This window comes from Corvus cornix, chromosome 13 (assembly GCF_000738735.6).
Source record: "Corvus cornix cornix isolate S_Up_H32 chromosome 13, ASM73873v5, whole genome shotgun sequence".
Classification (NCBI taxonomy): Eukaryota; Metazoa; Chordata; class Aves; order Passeriformes; family Corvidae; genus Corvus; species Corvus cornix.
This window is the reverse complement of record NC_046343.1, coordinates 5,651,685-5,669,078: the sequence shown is the minus strand read 5'-3', so window position 1 is coordinate 5,669,078 and position 17,394 is coordinate 5,651,685. Positions and strand designations below refer to the sequence as shown.

Below are 17,394 nucleotides of genomic sequence, written 5' to 3'. Positions count from 1 at the left end.
GGGTCCCCCCGCGCCGCCCCACGTGCCCCGGGCGTTGCCGCCGAGCGCCGCGCACGCCGCCGCAAACTGTCGCAAACCGCGCCCCGGTCCGTGCTCCCGCCCGGGGCTCTGCCGCAAAGCGAGGCCGGGAAGATGGCGGCGCGCTGGGCGCTGGGCGCGGGTGAGGCTGAGGGGACGCGGCTCTGGTTTGGGGGGTCTCGCTTGAGAGGAGGCCACCGAATTGATCGGAGGGAGGGAGCAGCTCACTTATGAGGAAAGGCTGGGAGAATTGGGATTGTTCAGCCTGGAGAAGAGAAGCTTCAACGACCAAGTTGTAGCCTTCCAATGCCTGAAGGGAGCCTACAGGAAAGACGGGAGGAGACTATTTACAAGGGTCTGGAGTGACAGGACAAGGGGGGATGGCTTCAAACTGACAGAGAGTAGGTTTGGATTAGATATTACGAAAAAATTGTTCCCTGTGACGGAGGTGAGGCCCTGGCATAGGGTGCCCAGAGCATCTGTGGCTGCCCCATCCCTGGAAGTGTCCAAGGCCAGGCTGGATGGGGCTTGGAGCAACCTGGGATAGAGGAAGGTGTCCCTGTCCATGGCAGGGCGTGGGACTAGATGTTCTTCAAGGTCCCTTCCGGCCCAAACCATTCAGTGATTTTATGGTTCTGTTCATGCCTCGCTCACTGTTCCTTCTCTTCAGGAGCTGCCTGGGCGCGGGGTCTCCTCAGCTGGGCACGACCAGAGAGGTGAGTCTGGCTTTGTCACCCATCCCTCGCTGCCCTGGGCAGTGGGACAGGCACTGCCCTGCTCAGGGGTACCTGGGGCTGGGTGCCTGGTGTTGCCTGGTTTGGCCTTCTCACCCAGCCCTGGAGCTGGGAACAGGTAACCCTCTGTCCCTGTGGTGTCCTTCTGTGTATTTAGAGCTTGTGCCATGATGGAAGCGTCTCTCTCCTCACTTCTTTCTGTTGGACATCCATATTTTCTCTGACTTTATGGTTCGGGTCACAGTGATGTGGTACCTGTGCTGTCCCCAGTCACTGCTTTTCTTAGTTGCTGAAGTTTCCCCTCTTTCTGGAGGAATCACATAGTTGTGCTGTAGGTGCACTGGTACTGCCAGCTGTATCCCTGCAAATATCTGAAAAAAGTATTCCATGACATTGAAATATGTGTGTTATGCTAATCTCTGCTTTTAGGATGTGAACAATGGCGTACAATGCCCTTTTGAAATCAGCATGCTCTGTTTGCCTGTCATTTTTAAGATGCTTTGCACGGGTTGGCCACACACACAAAGACGTTCAAGGCTTAGTAAAACCCACAGTATTTGGTCTTGAACTCATCTGTTTGTTGTAGTCAGGAGTGGCTGCCCAGTGCTGCTTTATCCAGGCAGCAGGGGGCAAAATGTAGCTTGGTTTTTCAGAATCTGAGGTGAGCAAAATGCCTGAAAACTAATTTTTGCTATCAGCTGTCTGGTTTTTGTATTGAGTTGATTGTGTTTTGGAAGTACTTTAGAACACCTCTCCTTTCAAATTTCACAATGTTTATTGACCTCTGATGCTCTGAGATACTCAGCCCCTTGAAAAGCTAGAAGTTTTGACTGCTAAAGATGTTGTTGGTAAAAGTTAAGTATGGAAAGTACCTTGGAAAAGTTATAAATGGTTTGTGTCAGTCCTGAGCCCCATGAGAACATCAGAACAGAGATGGCTGTGACTTTGTGTGGCAATCTGAGGACACTTAATGTAGAATCTCATGATGTGCCAGTGTTCATAGCTTGCTTTAGGAAGCCTGAGGCTTTTTGTTGAATTAAAAAGGCCTTTCAGCATAAACTATAAAGGACTTTAACAATTTCATTTTGTGAGTAGGCAAATGTGTCAGTTCTTTATCAAGACAGCAAATTCACAATTTTCCAGATAGGCTGGGCAGGGACAAAGAACTCTTGTGTTCAGCAGCTGAGGCTGTGGTCTTGTCTTGCAGGTGGCTGGCATCTGGTAGCCTTTTTCCTCTGTCATGCATCCACACAAGCACATCTCTGCAGAAAATTGGGAAATGGGAGAAAAAGAACAGGATTGTTTACCCCCCACAGCTGCCTGGAGAGCCTCGCAGACCAGCTGTAAGGATCCACCTGTGAATGGCCTTACCTGTGAATGTTTGGCAATTTCTGAACAGACTGTCACTGTCTGCACAGGGTGACTGCACAAGGCACTAGTTTGAAAGCTTATTTGCTCATTATTCAGGATTTTATTCAGTTTGGCTGTATTGTAGACGTTAATATCACTTCGAATGTTTTCCATCTCTAAATTATATTGGAGCCTTGTGTGGTTCAAGCTGTAAGGGGCCCATCCTCTGTAGAAGTCTCTGAACTACAAGGGGGTAGAATTTGTACTGTCAAACAACTGATATTTTGAAATTCCATTGTTATAATTTTTCTTCATTGGGAATTAATGTGTTGTGGCTTCTGTTAGACACACTGCTCAGCAAAGTAAAAGTATTTACATCTCAAAAGGAAAGGGTTTTTTAAGGCATGTATTTTGTGGGCCATGGGCATTTAGTGATTTTTCCTGTGAACATTATGGCCTAGGACATAAAAATCCCTGCTGTGGACTGTGCTGACTGATGCAGTGTGTGTGAAAATGCAGCTATTGACAGACTCGTTTATTAAATCAGTATTTTACCTGTTCATAGAGTGCCATCTCTTTCAAACTTGTATTGATGTTAGATTCTACTAGCTGGTGTTGGTCCCTGTTAGTAATAATGTTAAATGGGTCTGTGGAGGCAGCTTTTTGTGCCAATCAAACTTGAAACCCTCTTCACTTCTGAAGAGCTAATTAAGTTCATTCTGGTAATATTGTTTATTTGCTCTGCCAGTAGGTTGAGTTGACAGCAGGGTAATATTTTTAAGGCTGAATGGGCATGTCAGTCTTTGCTTCTAAAGGTGGAGAGGATGAGAGGAAAAGATGGTGAAAAACCTTCTGATTATCCTTTTCAGGGACTTCTGCTTATAAACGAAGTGTCATAAGATTGTATTAAAATCTCCTGTGTGCCAGCACCTTTTTTTAGTGCTTTTAGTTTCAAATGTCAAAGCTATGCTTGATATGCTGTTCTCATAGTAGGCAGAGCCATGCCTTTTTATTCCTAGTAAGAACATAGATTGTGGATCAGACATGGATGCTCCATTCTGTTTTCACAGCAAAATTATTCATCCTTTCACTTTTTATTTTTTTGCCCCTAGGAAATATATCACTGTCGGAGGGAAATAAAATACAGCAAAGATAAGATGTGGTATCTGGCAAAACTGGTAAGCCAAGAGTACTTTGTACTGGGCTTGTTAGAATGCAAAATTTAATTACTGTATTTGTCTTAACAGCCTCATTCAATCACAGTTTAATCAATGTCTTTATAACAGAGTCCTGGGGATGAGCATGGATCTGGGCAGGGAATGGCTGTGGTTTGGTTTAGCTGTAAGATATTACACTGAAGAAATGGTAGTTAAGGAAACTACAGTATTTTTGCTTTTATAATAGCAGTATAATATAAGGAATGTCTTCTGAATAAGAGAAAGGAAATATTTGTAATTGCAGAAGTTAATTTTAACACTTTGATTGCAGATAAAAGGAATGTCCATTGATCAGGCTCTCGCTCAGTTGGAATTCAGTGACAAAAAGGGAGCAAAGGTGATCAAAGAGGTAAGTAGAAGTATTTTTTAACACTCCTGGTTTCCAGAAAACTTTAAAATCAATACCTGTCACCAGAAGTTTGGAGGTGTTTCTACTTCTGTGGGGTTTTATGTTTCAAGTAAGCCTGTTGGGAGCACATTCTAGCAACATATTTTCATTGCAATCATGTACTGTTGTGGCTTATGAATATGTTGGGCTCACTTGTGCTGGCTGTTTTAATTTGTCATGATGAGAAGTTCCATGTGGGTGTCCTGTCTAGCAGTGCTTGGTGTTAAGTTCATGGTAAATGGTGCAGAATCCTGGTCACTAATGGCTGCTACATCTGTGTGCTTTGGTTCTTAAACTGTGTGAGATGAAGGATATTCTTAAGCAGGCTGCTGAGTTCTCTAAAGGCACAAAAGCTTTGAATACCGTAGTTTGGATTCTCAAATTACTCATTTTCTTGGCTGAAGCATTGATTTCTGACAGTCATGGCAAAGAGGTGTCCTGTATTAGCTGAAAATATTGAATGGACCAAGTTCATTTTGCCCACCTTGGAATTTATTTCTAGTCTGATGTCTAATTACACAAAGGTCCATGGATGGAAGGCTGACTAATGCTGGTGGAAACCATCTCCCCAAAAATGTAATAGAATTGTCCTGAGGCTTTTTCATTCTATGCAAGGAACATCTTACCTAAAAGATGTTTGTCTTTTTATCTCTATGAAATACTTTTTCTATCACTTACTTAAACTTTCAATTGCTTCCATGTTATCTAGAGATAAGAAATACCATTGCTTAAATTCCTCCTCAGTATTTCCATTTCTTTTCTTTTTGTTACAGGTTCTACTAGAAGCACAGGAAATGGCTGTAAGAAAGCACAATGTGGAATTCAAATCAAATTTACATATAGGTACATTTTTAAAATTTAGTACATTAGAAAAATGTCATCCTACTCTATCCTACCCTATGAAAATGTTTTATATTTAATAAAGTTTTGATGCTTCAAATCACCAGAAGTGAATAGAGGACAGTTTCTGCTAAACTTTACCAAAATGTGAAAGGCACATGTTTGCAGCATTTTTAAGATGGAGAGCAGAATTTCTGCTCCCTATCAAACATAAGGTCCTGAAGAGGAAGATGCTTGCCATGAGTATGAAAGACCAACGAGAAGCAAACTGTTTCTAGTTTTTAATGTTGCCAGTCAGAGATGCTGGGAGCTTTGTCTGTGGCTGGTACAATTAGATTTGCAGGATCAAAGTTAAACTTCCATCAGAAACAGTATAAAAGTAAATGGGTATTGACTGTAAACTTATTAATAAAAAGACTTTGCTATAGATGATTTGCAGGCTAAGCTTGTAACTAAAGCACTTTTTAATCTAGAAAAATATTATAGAAGTGTTTCCTCATAGGTGTTTTTAGGACTGAGAAAAACATACTCATTTTGTCTAATATGGTATAAATTTTACCAAACTGACCTCATAAGCTAGAAGTCACCTGGACGGTAAAGCAGATTTGATTAGAATTTTTTGGAGCCTTCCAGGCCTCTGCCACAAGAAGACTGAGCTGCTAGTGCAGGACTGGATGTGCAGATAATGAAAATACCTGTGATAAATGCAATAAAGGGAGAAAGGAGGGAAAATGAAGTCTGTAAGACTTCACAGGAATTCATGAGACAAACTACTGAAAGGCAGTGAAATGAATACGACCTTCAGAAGAGCTGTATAATCTAGTAAATGCTCAGTGTGATTTGTCCTTCCCCACATATTTATCTTGGTGTGCTTGCTTTCTAAATTCACCTTTTTGGTGCTCCTGAAGAGCGTTAAGTGCAGCTCACGGGTTTCTCTGTAGCAGTGATCTGCTCAATGTAACAGAAGAAAGATGGAGGGGAGAATCCTGAGTAGAATTAACTTTCTAGAAGCAGCCATGAAAAATACACTGGCAAGACAGGTGTTTTATTGCAGCTGTGGCAGTTTGTTCTTGACTGAATAATCTTCTCTCCCCTCTCCTTTTCACTTCAGCGGAGTCGCTGACGGGCAGAGGCCGCTACGTGAAGCGGGTGCGGTGCCACGGCAAGGGCATGTTTGGCATCATGAAAATCAACAGGTGCCACTACTTTGTGAAGCTGGTGGAAGGTCCTCCTCCTCCCCCAGAGCCACCAAGGACTGGCTTTGACCAAGCAAAGGAATATGTGCAGCAGCTGCGAAACAGAACTCTTGTTCATACACTGTGACACACTCTTGTGGCTGTATAGGTATCTCTGGTTGGGCAATGTAATTGTGTAAAAGAATGATTAAAATCATGGTTTAGTTATATCTTTGGTGCTGCTGGAGCTGGATGATGTGAGAACAATCATAGGGTTTTTTCTTATTTGTGAAGTCGTGGGTATGGAAAAATCTTGGAGCTGCAGCTGTTACTTTTTCTGAGGTACTTGGACCACATTATTCAAGCTCGACCCTGGACTGCCAAATCTAGAAAATATGGTACTGTGATAAAGCTTGGTGTCTCTGTTATGTATGGTGGGTCTTTTATTGTAAAACTGTGTGCTTGACAGTCATGTTGCAAGATCAAGCCTCAAACTAAAATTTGACGTCTTAAAGTAGTTTACAGCATTTGGAAAAAAACAAGTAACAGTGGGCAAAAACAAGTAATAATATTTCAGAATTTTAGACATCAATTTTTGGTTTATCGGGGCTGTAACAGCCTTTGTTGTGCATCTTGGACATTGTGTCTGGGAGTGGAAAATAAAAGAAATCCGTGGAAGTTCAGGCTTTGGGAGTCAGTAGGTGGCAATGTTTAGTTTGTCAGAGAGGAAGTGGCAGTGAAAACTTCCAGCATGGTCAAACTGTTTTGGATTTTGCCCTTGGCATTAATAATCTGATATGGGCATGGAGTTCAGGCTGTTCTCTCTGGAAACTCAGTGTGGGTAACAGGCAAATTATGGAGAAAAGCTTGTTTTGGTGAAGAGTGAACTAATTCTGCATTGTCTGGAAACAAATTGCTTTTTTAGCATTGAGGAAAGTAAAACACTCCATGGATTGAATATGGAATTGCTTGTTGCATATACAAATCAGGCTTTCTGTTCTCTGAAAACATTTTTATCATTACTTCTTTGAAGAGAAAAAGACTGAGGTTGATAGGGGGAATCTCATTTCACCCAGTCAAATTTTCAAATCCAGATGGCCAGAGTTGATGAACATCAGCATAAAAAGTGAATGGGCAACTGCTTGTCAATGCAAATGTCTGATATTTAGACCTTTCTTTTCCATTCTGGGAACATTAGAGTGGGAGATAGATTGTTTACCTCATTTGGGTCTTTCTGCCACGCCAACTCATGGTAGCTTTTCTTACGTGTTTACTTTGATCAGTACTTGGATGATGGCAAAGGGACAGTTCCTATAAGGAAACAAATTATTTTTATTGTCTTAAAAAATGTTGGTACAGAGTGATTTCTTTTTGGCTACCAAAGAAAGGGTCTTATGATGTTAAAGATTATGAGGGGATGGTGAAGTTACACAACAAGCATGATGAGAGCTCAGTACCATTAATGGGGGTGTATTTGCAGTCTGGTTTTCTGCAGTGCACTTTCAAACACATTTCTTGCTGTAAAGCCACGATTTAGTAACTTGCCTGAAAGGTGTGTTCTGATAAAACTCTCTATCTCTGTAGTCCCTGATGTGTGTTTGAAGAACTGTTTCTGTTGTACTGTGATAAACAGCTGTGCTGGGCTCTGCCAGCTGCCCTTAAACTCCTCTCTGTCAGAGTGAATCTCTTACAAATTGTAGCAAACTTGAATTGCTCATAATCTTTTTGGGGATCAGTGATCTGGGAGAAGACTAAAGAATTGCAAAATAATCCAAGTTTAATAAGCACTCACATATATTATGCTTAGAAACATCTAAATATCTAAAACCTGGTTTCTAGGAATTTTATTCCAGTACCTATTTCTCCTGCATGCTGTAGATTTTGCTTCAGGTCTTTTCTGGACCTCCAGAGAAGGCTGTGTCCTTAGAGATATCATTACTCTGGTTATGAATCTGCAGACAGGGAGGGAAGTGAGAATGTGACTGATGTATTTTCCAGCTTCTTTATGATGTAGCAGGTGGCCCTGAAACTCCTTTAAACAAACAGACCTGGGCTTTAAGAATTTCTCAGTTAAAAAGCAAGGTTGTTGCTTGTCATGCTTGTTTTCTTCCTCAAGACCGTAAGTGGGAAAATTCCTTTTTGGCATGGTTTTAGTATTCTTCTGTTCCTTAATAGCCTTTTCTGCTGTCTTAAACGTGCATAACCCAGAGCTGATCTTTAAAGAGGTGGCTGAGGAAGCTCCACAGCTGTAACAGGAGTGATGGGGGATTGGGTGAGGTGAGGAACTGGCTTGGTCCCTGCCTTTCCCTGGTAGGATGGTAAGGATGTCTGGAGTGGTTTCTGTGGTAGGTGCATCAGCGTGTTGGGAGCCTGAACCTTTTCCAATTCAGTAAGACCTAGTGATATACAACTTTATACTGGCAAGTTCTATATATAATTGTATATATATAAATTTTAGAGGTTTGATTCTACTGTGCTTTCTTGTTAATTAGTACATTGGCACCTCAGGTATTTGATACAGATTCAGACACAAAATTCCATGCTAACTGCAACAAGCTTTTAGCAGAAGATAATTTATTGTAAAAGAATGTCTTTAAATGAACTGTCACCAGGAGGGAGAGGCAGTGAGGCCTCTACTTGGTGCTGATTTCATGAGTAACATGTGGGGGCACTGTAAACTCACCACTGATGTGTGTTTGTGCTGGTGGTACAGAAATGGGAAAAGGAGCAAGTACATGTGAAGGGAAATCTGAAGAGAGCAGAACTGTGAGCTCTGCTCAGCAATGTGAGATTTAACTGAGGAAAAACTTGCAAACCTGCTGTTGGGCTTGTTCATAAATGTTTTGAAGTATCCAATGAGAAAGTAGAAGTACTTTTGTCAGGCAGCCTGATATTTTTATGGACCTGTGTGGTTTGGTTTTTTTTTTCCTTTTTGAGACTCCTGGGCAGTTATTATGAGGTGGTTCATCAAAGGTAGAGCAAGAAAGGCTCATGACTGTAGTTATAAAATGATCAGCAGCCTCTTCTAAAACATGGAAGATAAATGAGAGCGTGAGTCAGTGTCTGGACAGTTGGGTGCCGCTGGTTCTGGCCAGGTCTGTGCTGGGAATTGCTGTGGTGAGGTGGGTTGCATTAGGGCTCAGCTGGTACCTGGGCACTGCCAGATGTGTTCTGCCCAGTGCTTCAGCTGTGTTGCTGTACCTGTGAACTTGGCTCAACCAAGGTGGTGCAGTGCAAGTCCTGTCATTCTGTGTTGGCACAAGCAGGAGCAGTGTGACAGTCCTGTCTCCTTTGCACTGCACTGTCGCTTGGGAAATCCTTCAGTCACTGGAGTGAAGGAACAATAGGAATCACTGCTTTCTGCCAGTCCCTATGAAAATCCACTGCTGGGATGCTGGAAAGTAATTTGCAAACAGAATTCTGCTTTGAATAGAAATAAGGTTACTCCTAATGTCCTCAATGAACCACAGAAACAGTGTGACATTCCCCAGCATATGAGCTACAAAGCCTCCTAGTTCAGGCTCTTCAAAGAACAAGCCTTTATTGCTGAATGACATCTATCCAGCAGCACTTCAGCCATGTAATTTAAAATAATTAAAAATTGACCAAAGTAAGAGATTGTAATGGCAGAAATAATCACAGAAGTTGCTGTTTGCTGGAGCCTTACATGGCAAAAATAAGGGGAAAGTTTCAGGAACTGACTTTTGAGTAGTTAGACTGAAGTAAGGAGCATCTTGGGAATAGTCAGTGAATGCAGAGCTTGTTTTGTGTTTACTCTGTAGCATCAACACTCTCTGCTTGTTTCAAGGAAGTTGTACATTAGGACGGAGGGCAGGCTGCCATTGAGCGGAACGAGCCAAGGAGAGCCTAACTTTACCTTGGGCAAATTAGGCATTCACCTCCAGAGTATTAGCTGAGGAAATTAACCTGAAAGTCTGTGTAATACACTTGAAAACAAAGACAAAACGTGGGGCAGAGCATCTGAGTAACTGCTGCATCTGTGGGTGCTGCTTTTGTGTATTGCACAGCAGTGCAGCCATCAAGCTTTGTGTGGTAGAGGACTTGTGGCACCCATGTTCCAGCTGTCAGTGCTTTTCTGTTTACGCTAATGAGGACTCCTTTACTGCTAGGAAATTGTTTATGTGGGTGACAATTTTCTATCCTAATAGAAAAGTTACAAACTAGTCTTCTGGCTTCTGTTATTAATCAAACTCTGATGCCAGCCAAGAGTGGAGTAAATGCATTTGTACATGCTGTTGTGGGAAACTCCATCCATGTGTGCAGCTAATAAGCTGGGAAATGTGTGTTCAACTCTCCTATTGATTATCACCTTCAGAGCAATACAAACATGGGTCCTTACTGTATGCTGGCCATGTAAATTAAAACTTCATTTAAATGAAAGCAGAGTGAGATGCACTGCACTAGGCCAGTACATGATTGTTGTTCAAAACCAGCTCCTCTGGATGCCCAATTCCTTGCCTTCTTTTTTCCCCACTTAAGATTCCCCATAGTGCATTAAGATGAACTCAGTAGTTAGTAAATTTTCCCCTGTGTAGTTTAAAAGCTCAAGGTTATGGGCTAGAACAAGAGGTGTCATGCTATAAATCAGGTGTAATGGAACAGCTTGGGAGAGTGCACAGGAGTCCTTCCCCTCACACTGTGTGTGTCTGAAAACTCAGAAGGTAGAGCTGGCACAAGCCCAGAAACCCCCACGAATGGCTGATTAAATAATTAATAATAAGCCTCGTGCTGCTACCCTCTCTCTTGACAGGTGAATGAGGGAAGACAATTTTCATCTTCTAGATCAAGTTGTATCTAGAGAAATTTTAGTGTGAAACAACCAGAACTGAGGTGCCCTTAGGAGGGGAAGGTGGATTCCAAAGTCAGGAAAGGGAATGGGCAAAATTATTTGAAGCTTGGATTTACTTTGGGCTGAGTGGAGTCAAGAGCAAGAATCAGAAGTCTGGTGCAGTTACACCTCTTACCTACAAAAGTCAGTGAAAATTTCTGAGGTCAAGGCAATGCCAACCAAAGTATTGGCTGAGTAGCCAGAAATGTCTGCATTTGTCTCTAGCATGTCACACTTCAAAGCAGAATTTCCCAGCTGTTCTCATCAAGTCTGAGGTGTTTCAAAGATATTCTTCATTTTTCTTTTGCTCTTATTATCTGTCTCTTTAGGGGGCCTGCACTCACTGCTTTTGTGGGGATGGATGCTTGGAAAGAAATTACTGTTCATCTTCTCCATCTGTTCTGATGCTGGATATGCCTGTCTTTTTGAAGGCTTTCAGAGTCTGTGCTGGGAATGCATTTCTCTTCCTAGTATTGAGAGATTTGTATTTTTAATGGGTATTTGTTTTATCTATCACATGCTAGATTTAGTCACTTGATAATCTCTCAGCAATGCAGGCAATCTTCTCATGTCCTGATCTAGTAGGCAGGGATTTTATTCATTTAACAGTTTGGCTTTGGGCTGAGATAGCCATGAGAGGTAAATCCTGCCTTGTGCTGTGTGCTCACCACCCCCAGAGCAGCAGAGACTTGCAGGGAGCTGCAGCTGCTTTCAGGATTGTGCTCTTAGAAGCTTTCTTTACACCTGTAGTATATGAATAAATTACTGTGTGGTACATCTCTTTCCTTCCCAGACCATGCCCTGCTTTAATATGATTTCTTGCTGATAAGTGAGGCTTCTTGATGGAATTTTTGCAATGACTGCATGTGCTCAGTTAACCACTTTTGGGTATCTTAGGAGTCCTTTTTTACATCTGTCTGCTTTGATACAGAACAAAGGTATCCTTCCTTCTTCGAGTTGTGTTTTGTTAAAGTTAGTTGGAAAATGAGGTGGAAAAGCAAACAGAACTGCTTTAATGAAGTGACGTTTCTGCCCCACTCCAGCACAGTCCTGGAATAAACTCAGTATCATTTTGCCTGAACATAAGATGTTAACATTTCTTTCTATCTGCAGCGGAGAAAAAACAACAGGTCTTTTGTTCTCTGACACAGAAGCTTCCAAGTTATTACTCACTTAAAAAAAACCTCCACAAACTTAATTCAGATCCTTTATCACACAGCATCCTATCTTCATTTTTTCAGTGATATTTTCAGATGTTGTATTTGTTCCTGATAGCAATCATGGGGGCCAAAATCCTAGGTTTCAGAAGGAGGCTGATAATAAATCTTTCTGATACGGTTCCTGGGAAAGCAGGGCAATAGGGGTGATGACCCAGGGGTGCTTCATATACCCACAAGGTAAAAAGCAACAGCAGCCCCTGTGGTTGACAGTTCCTTGGCACAGCTGTGACTTTGGCAAGTCAACACCCTCATGGCACTGACAGCATAAACATTTTGTGGCAACTGCGCAAAACAGGCAGCCAATTATTTTACTAATGATTTCTTCTCACTGCTCTCCTCCTCCTTCATCTGCCCTACAGAGGAAAACTTTCTCCCCTGTACTTTGCCCTCATGGGTAATGGCAATAATGTTTTGTTTTTTCTTTTCTGTAAAAATGTGCTAACGCTGCAGTAACCTGTGCTGTGTGGGACTTGGCTGAGTGATTACAGTCCTCCTCTAAGTTCCCCCATTTTCCAGACATTTCTAGATCCTGTCTGTGACTGTGGTAGCTGTAGCAGGGATAGTCTGAGAGTTTGCATCCCCAGTGACTCCTCTCTGAGCTCCATCCTGTTGGTACCAGATTTCTATCAGCCTCTTACATGGGGTAAAGGGAGGGGAGGCATTCAGCAGTGAAAAGGTGACTTCAGATACTCTCCTCCTCCATCGATTTTAAAAGGAGAGGGGTGCAGCTTCCCAATTGAAGACTGTCCTCTGCCTCACCACTCCTGTCAGCTATGGAATCCAATACAGCACTTTCATCTAGAGACTGTGATGAAGCAGTTATTAAATGCAATAGAAATCATTCAGGGCCCTTTTGATTAAAAGTTTCACTCTTACCTCTCTGGCTTTTTATGTTTTTCGAAAAGAGCTCAGCAGTGACACAGAATCAGGGAGGGAAACACTTCCCTGCTTTGTTATTTTGAGGGGATGGGGCTTTCAAGCAACAAAGGTAGGTGTTTGCCTCTAAAACAATGGTTTGATATATTATAAATCTTGAGAGGCTGTGGTCCCTCTCCTCCCCAGCTTGGGCATTTGAGCAGTGATCCAAGTGCATTAAGCTGTGTGGAAATGTCATCTTTTGGGTACTCATCATGGAATAAAACACCAAACATTTAAGAAATAACCATTACTTTGCATATAACACATGCCAGAGAAAGAGTGTGAAAAAAATGTCACCACCCTTCTATTAGCCAGCTCTTTTGAATAAAAACATAAAATATTAATTTAAATCAACTGTAAGGCATTAAAAACTTGATGTTCTCCTTGCCCCAGAAGTACTCTGCTGATAAGAAACAAATTAAAAATGCAGAGTTTTCAAATAGCAAAAATGCTGCATATTTTAAATGAAGTTGGTCTTTTTATGTATAGCGTTTTGAAATAAAAAAAATAATATTAAATGCACATAAAAATGATTACTGTAAATGGTGAAGACATCAAAGTTTGGCATCAAAATTAAATGAAAGCGCTTGGAAGTCTGTTTGTTTGATCTGTACATAAAAAAAGCTTAAAAAGAAGCCAGGGCGCTCTTACACGGCTGGAACTGGGTAGCCAGTTCAACTTCCTCTGCATCCCAGAGATTCCCAAAGTAGGTTAGATCCAAACACGGTCAGTGTTTTTGTTGGGATTTTTGTGTTTGCCCAGCATGCTTCTCTGCCAGTGCACCAGGGAAAATGAGCTGGCAGAAGACACAAAGTTACAGGCTCTTATAAAACAGAGTGAATGAACTCCGGGACAATGAAATAAATGCCTCTTTCCTCTTCTGGTTTTGGCGTGAGGGTTATCAAAATGAAGGTGAAAGATGAGTACTTGACCTTGTTGAAGCCAAGGCTCATATTAACTATATTCTTCCTGGTTGTGTTTCAGCCCCCATTCCTGGCTTGGCAAGAGGTGTGAATTAGGAATATGGGTCAGAGCTCTGTTAATTTCTATCAGCTATCTGCCACAGAACTAAGCCACACTAATGTTCAGTTCCTTTTAGTTTGCTCTTAAAAAAAACCAACAAACTTGAGATGTGCGATCTGTAGGAAAAAGTGGGACTTAGTGCCTTTCACCAGAAGACCCCACTGTTCTTTCCAGGGATGAACTCCTACAGGAACCTGCATGGTGCAGAGAGTGCCTGAGCTCTGGGCGCTCCTTGGGTGTAGTGCAAATCTGAGGGTGAGTGCAAATCTTTGTCTACAGAGAGCTAAAAGGCAGCTCATTTGGTTTGAGAACTGCGAGTTATAAGCAACTAGAAGCAAGACTTCAAAGAAAACCTCCTTGGTTCCTGTGACTTTTATTTAGCAGCCCAGACCTTTGGGATCAGCAGACTTTCAGCACTTAAGGGTGTGTGGCAGTCAATAAAACTTATTCTCAAAACCTCTACAGATTTACCCTGTTTAATTTGGCTTCTAATCAGAGCCCTTCTGATCACAAACCTTTCTCCAGTACCCTAAGCTGGAGCTGCCTGTGGCTCTGTGGTCCAAAGGAAGATGTTCTGCTTTGAGGAGCAGCTTGAAAGGCTGTGTGTTACCTGACACAGGAGAACATGCTGCTCCTTCACCTGGCCTCTGTTTGTAGCCCTGGAGTTAAATGTGGATTCTCCTCAGGAGGCACATCCGAGCCTGTGCCTTTGGAGATGGAGACTTCAAGGCTTCTACAGGCGCTGCTGCATGAGGTCACTGCAGGGCAGCCAGTGAGGAAAGTCTTAGTAGAGGACTTGCCCTTCAAAAATTCAGCTACAGCCTCAGGGTGTGTGTGCCTCTGATTTACAAAGGTATTATTTTTCCCTGTTGAGAAAGTCAAAATTTTCCTACTCCCATGTTCTCTTCCATTCAAGTGTTCCACAACACGTCCCCCAAAACAATTAATTGTCTTGTTAAAGCAGTGTTTCTTTTTCATCCTGAAAATTTCCCCTGTCAAGTGCTAGAAGGAGAATCTGGATCACTTTCCATTTTCTTGCTGTGAGCAGGAGTGCGGGAAAGATGCTTTTTATGAAAATAGCTATTTTTTTAAGTGAAAGAAATAAAAACCTCCTCTGGAATGAAAACAGAGCCTGAGTCCTCCCAGAGGGGTGGCAGCTGAGGTGGCAGACTGCAGTTTGGCACTGTGCTCTGCTCTTAGGGCAACATGCTGATTTTTATTTGGTGAGCCCAAATTTCACTGGAGCCCTGTGAGAGGGTGACTGGGTCAAGGGTGGGTTGTCAGGATGTGGTCACCCCCCTGCTGCAGCACAAAGCTGAGGCTGCTGAGCTTACCTTCTCTGAGGATGTCAGTCAGTTTTTCAACCTGCTTTCCTGGCTCTTGCAGGTGTTTTTATTGTAGTTGCCACTTAACAACATCTGGTTTATTTTGGTTTTGTACAGTATTCTCCATTTCTTCCATTTAGTGCCAGGTTGAATTTCACAGGGACCTGCAATGCATCCCAAGGGAGGGCTGAAGGAAGGAGGCTGCAGAGAGAGGTGGTGTTGATTGCAGGCTCTCAGTGCATGGCAAGCTGGTTTTCGGGGATGAAATTAGCTCAGAAATCCTCATGGTTTTGCCTTGTGGACAAGAGGAAAAACCAGGAGGACTCAGTATTATCACCTGCATCTCCCTTGCCTGGGAGAGCTTCTCTGCAAGTGCAATTAATCTGTTTTCCTGTGAATGAAAGAGAGCTCTTGAAATAATCTCTTTCCAACCCCTCTTGTTATTTTTAATGGATTCCAGAATGAGCTGGTTGCTACGTGTAGCTTTTTTACATACAAATTTGGGTTTGAACCCAGCTGAATATTCAGTCCAATTAAAAGCAAAGTCTTTGCTAAAACAGAGGCAAGGGGAACAGTGGGGAAGCCTTTCATGCAAATGAGCGAAACAATGAAAACAGGAGGACTGAATGTTTGTTATTCATACATATTCTTACAGGTAATTATTGTGATTTCATTCCTAAAAACTGCCCGCTTTAAGAAGAAGTGATTGTATTCCAATAAGTACTTGTTTATTAAACTTGCAGTGACTGAAGTTGAATATGAATTATTAAAATATCTGTGAGGTGCAGGGTTGTTTTTCTTTTGCCAGGTGTCTGTGAAAAGTAAAAACGACAGGAGAACATGCAGCAGGAGAAGCCAAATGCAAGGCAGGAACTGGCCTTGGATCAATGGTCCCAGTCCCAGTCCTGCTGGCCACATGACAAGATCCCCAAAGTCTGCCAGCAAAGCCAGAGCTCTGTCACCTGCAGGACAGGGGTGGGGAAGGGCCTGCACTGCCCAAGGAAGTCAGCTGAGAGTTTCCTGCTCTCATAAACTTGTGTAAGGCTGAGGCATGTATTTCTCTGGAGAAATAAGAGGAAATCTGGGAGGGAATGAGAATACCAGGAGCGCAAGAGTAACAGCAGGTGTGTTGCAGCACATGGCAAAGAAAGAGAGAGAAGGGGGTGATCTGTGAGGACAAGTGGCATCTGTCTGTCTGTAAAAGGCACAGTGTAGCCCACAATTTCCAAGTACCAAGAGGATTTTGACAGAGAAGTAATAACAGAGCAAGGGAAGCCTGGAGAACTCGATAGATTTATTCTTGTAAGAGGTTAATGGCTTAGCCCTTAAAATGTACCAGAAAATGCAAGGCGGTTTATGTGATGACTTTGACACATTCTGGCAATAAATGCAACGTGAAGATGTTCCCTCCATTTGCCTTAAGCCTTTGACTTTACTCTGTCACAGTAGGAAACTCACTGTACATAAGAGAAAAGAGCAGATGTGAATTTGTTGCAAAATAATTGTGTTTCTTCGGCATAGTTTGCTCCAGAAAGGAAGCTCTTGCCTTTGCACTTGGTATCTCCCAGGCTTCCCAGCAGTGTCAGGAGATGTCAACCAGGTCTGGCAGTTGAGGACAAGTGCAGAAGAGATTGGAGTTTATAGAAAAGCAGTGACAGAAGAGGGGAGATTCTGTAAGTACCTGAAAAAGAAAAGCTGTGATGCCCTCCAGAAAACAGACCTTGTCCTGGCCCTGCTCCAGGAAAACTCCCACCTGGAGTTCACATCTTCCTAAAGCATGAATTCCATCAGTCACTTGACACAAGCCACTAGAAAATCAAGCCAAGTTTTTTCTTTTTGTGCTAATGTGGGTGAATTCGGGAGAACTGTGGAACCAAAATGTCCTGAACAGGTGATCCTCCTGATCTTGAGCAGCACCCGTGCAATTTCAGGCTTTAATTGCCCCTGATTCCTGGGAGTTTGCTGAATGGTTGTACAGTTTTGTCTGAGAGAAATTTAAGTCCAAAGATTCTTCTTTAAGCCCAACAACCTGCTGGGTGACAGAACACAGGTACAGTCATATCCATATCTTTGATTGCTGGTTATTCATGAGGTGCTGCAGGCATCTGTGCCTTTTTAGCTGAGTTCCCTGCTGTGTAGTCCTGCTTCTGTCACTCTCCCAGTAGAAAAACACGCTTTGGCCCAGTGATGTCTCCACTGCTGTTTTCTTCACGGTGCTCATAGTCTAAACATTTATAATTCAAAGGTCTTCAGAAAGAAGTGACAGTTTCTCTTCTACAAAATAAAGAGCATAATGACTTGTGTTAATTATTCCTTCTCGATTACTCACTTACCAGG

General features: G+C 42.5%; 1 protein-coding gene across 1 annotated transcript; it reads left to right on the top strand.

Moving 5' to 3' along the window:
- Positions 1 to 97: 97 nt before the first annotated feature.
- On the top strand, positions 98 to 13,302 carry MRPL22 (mitochondrial ribosomal protein L22). The gene is made up of 7 exons (XM_010399713.4): positions 98 to 160; positions 689 to 734; positions 1,960 to 2,095; positions 3,215 to 3,280; positions 3,591 to 3,668; positions 4,481 to 4,550; positions 5,659 to 13,302. The coding sequence occupies exons 1-7, from the start codon at positions 133 to 135 to the stop codon at positions 5,868 to 5,870; spliced, it is 636 nt and encodes a 211-aa protein (XP_010398015.2). The 5' UTR covers positions 98 to 132; the 3' UTR covers positions 5,871 to 13,302.
- The last annotated feature ends 4,092 nt before the right edge of the window (positions 13,303 to 17,394 follow it).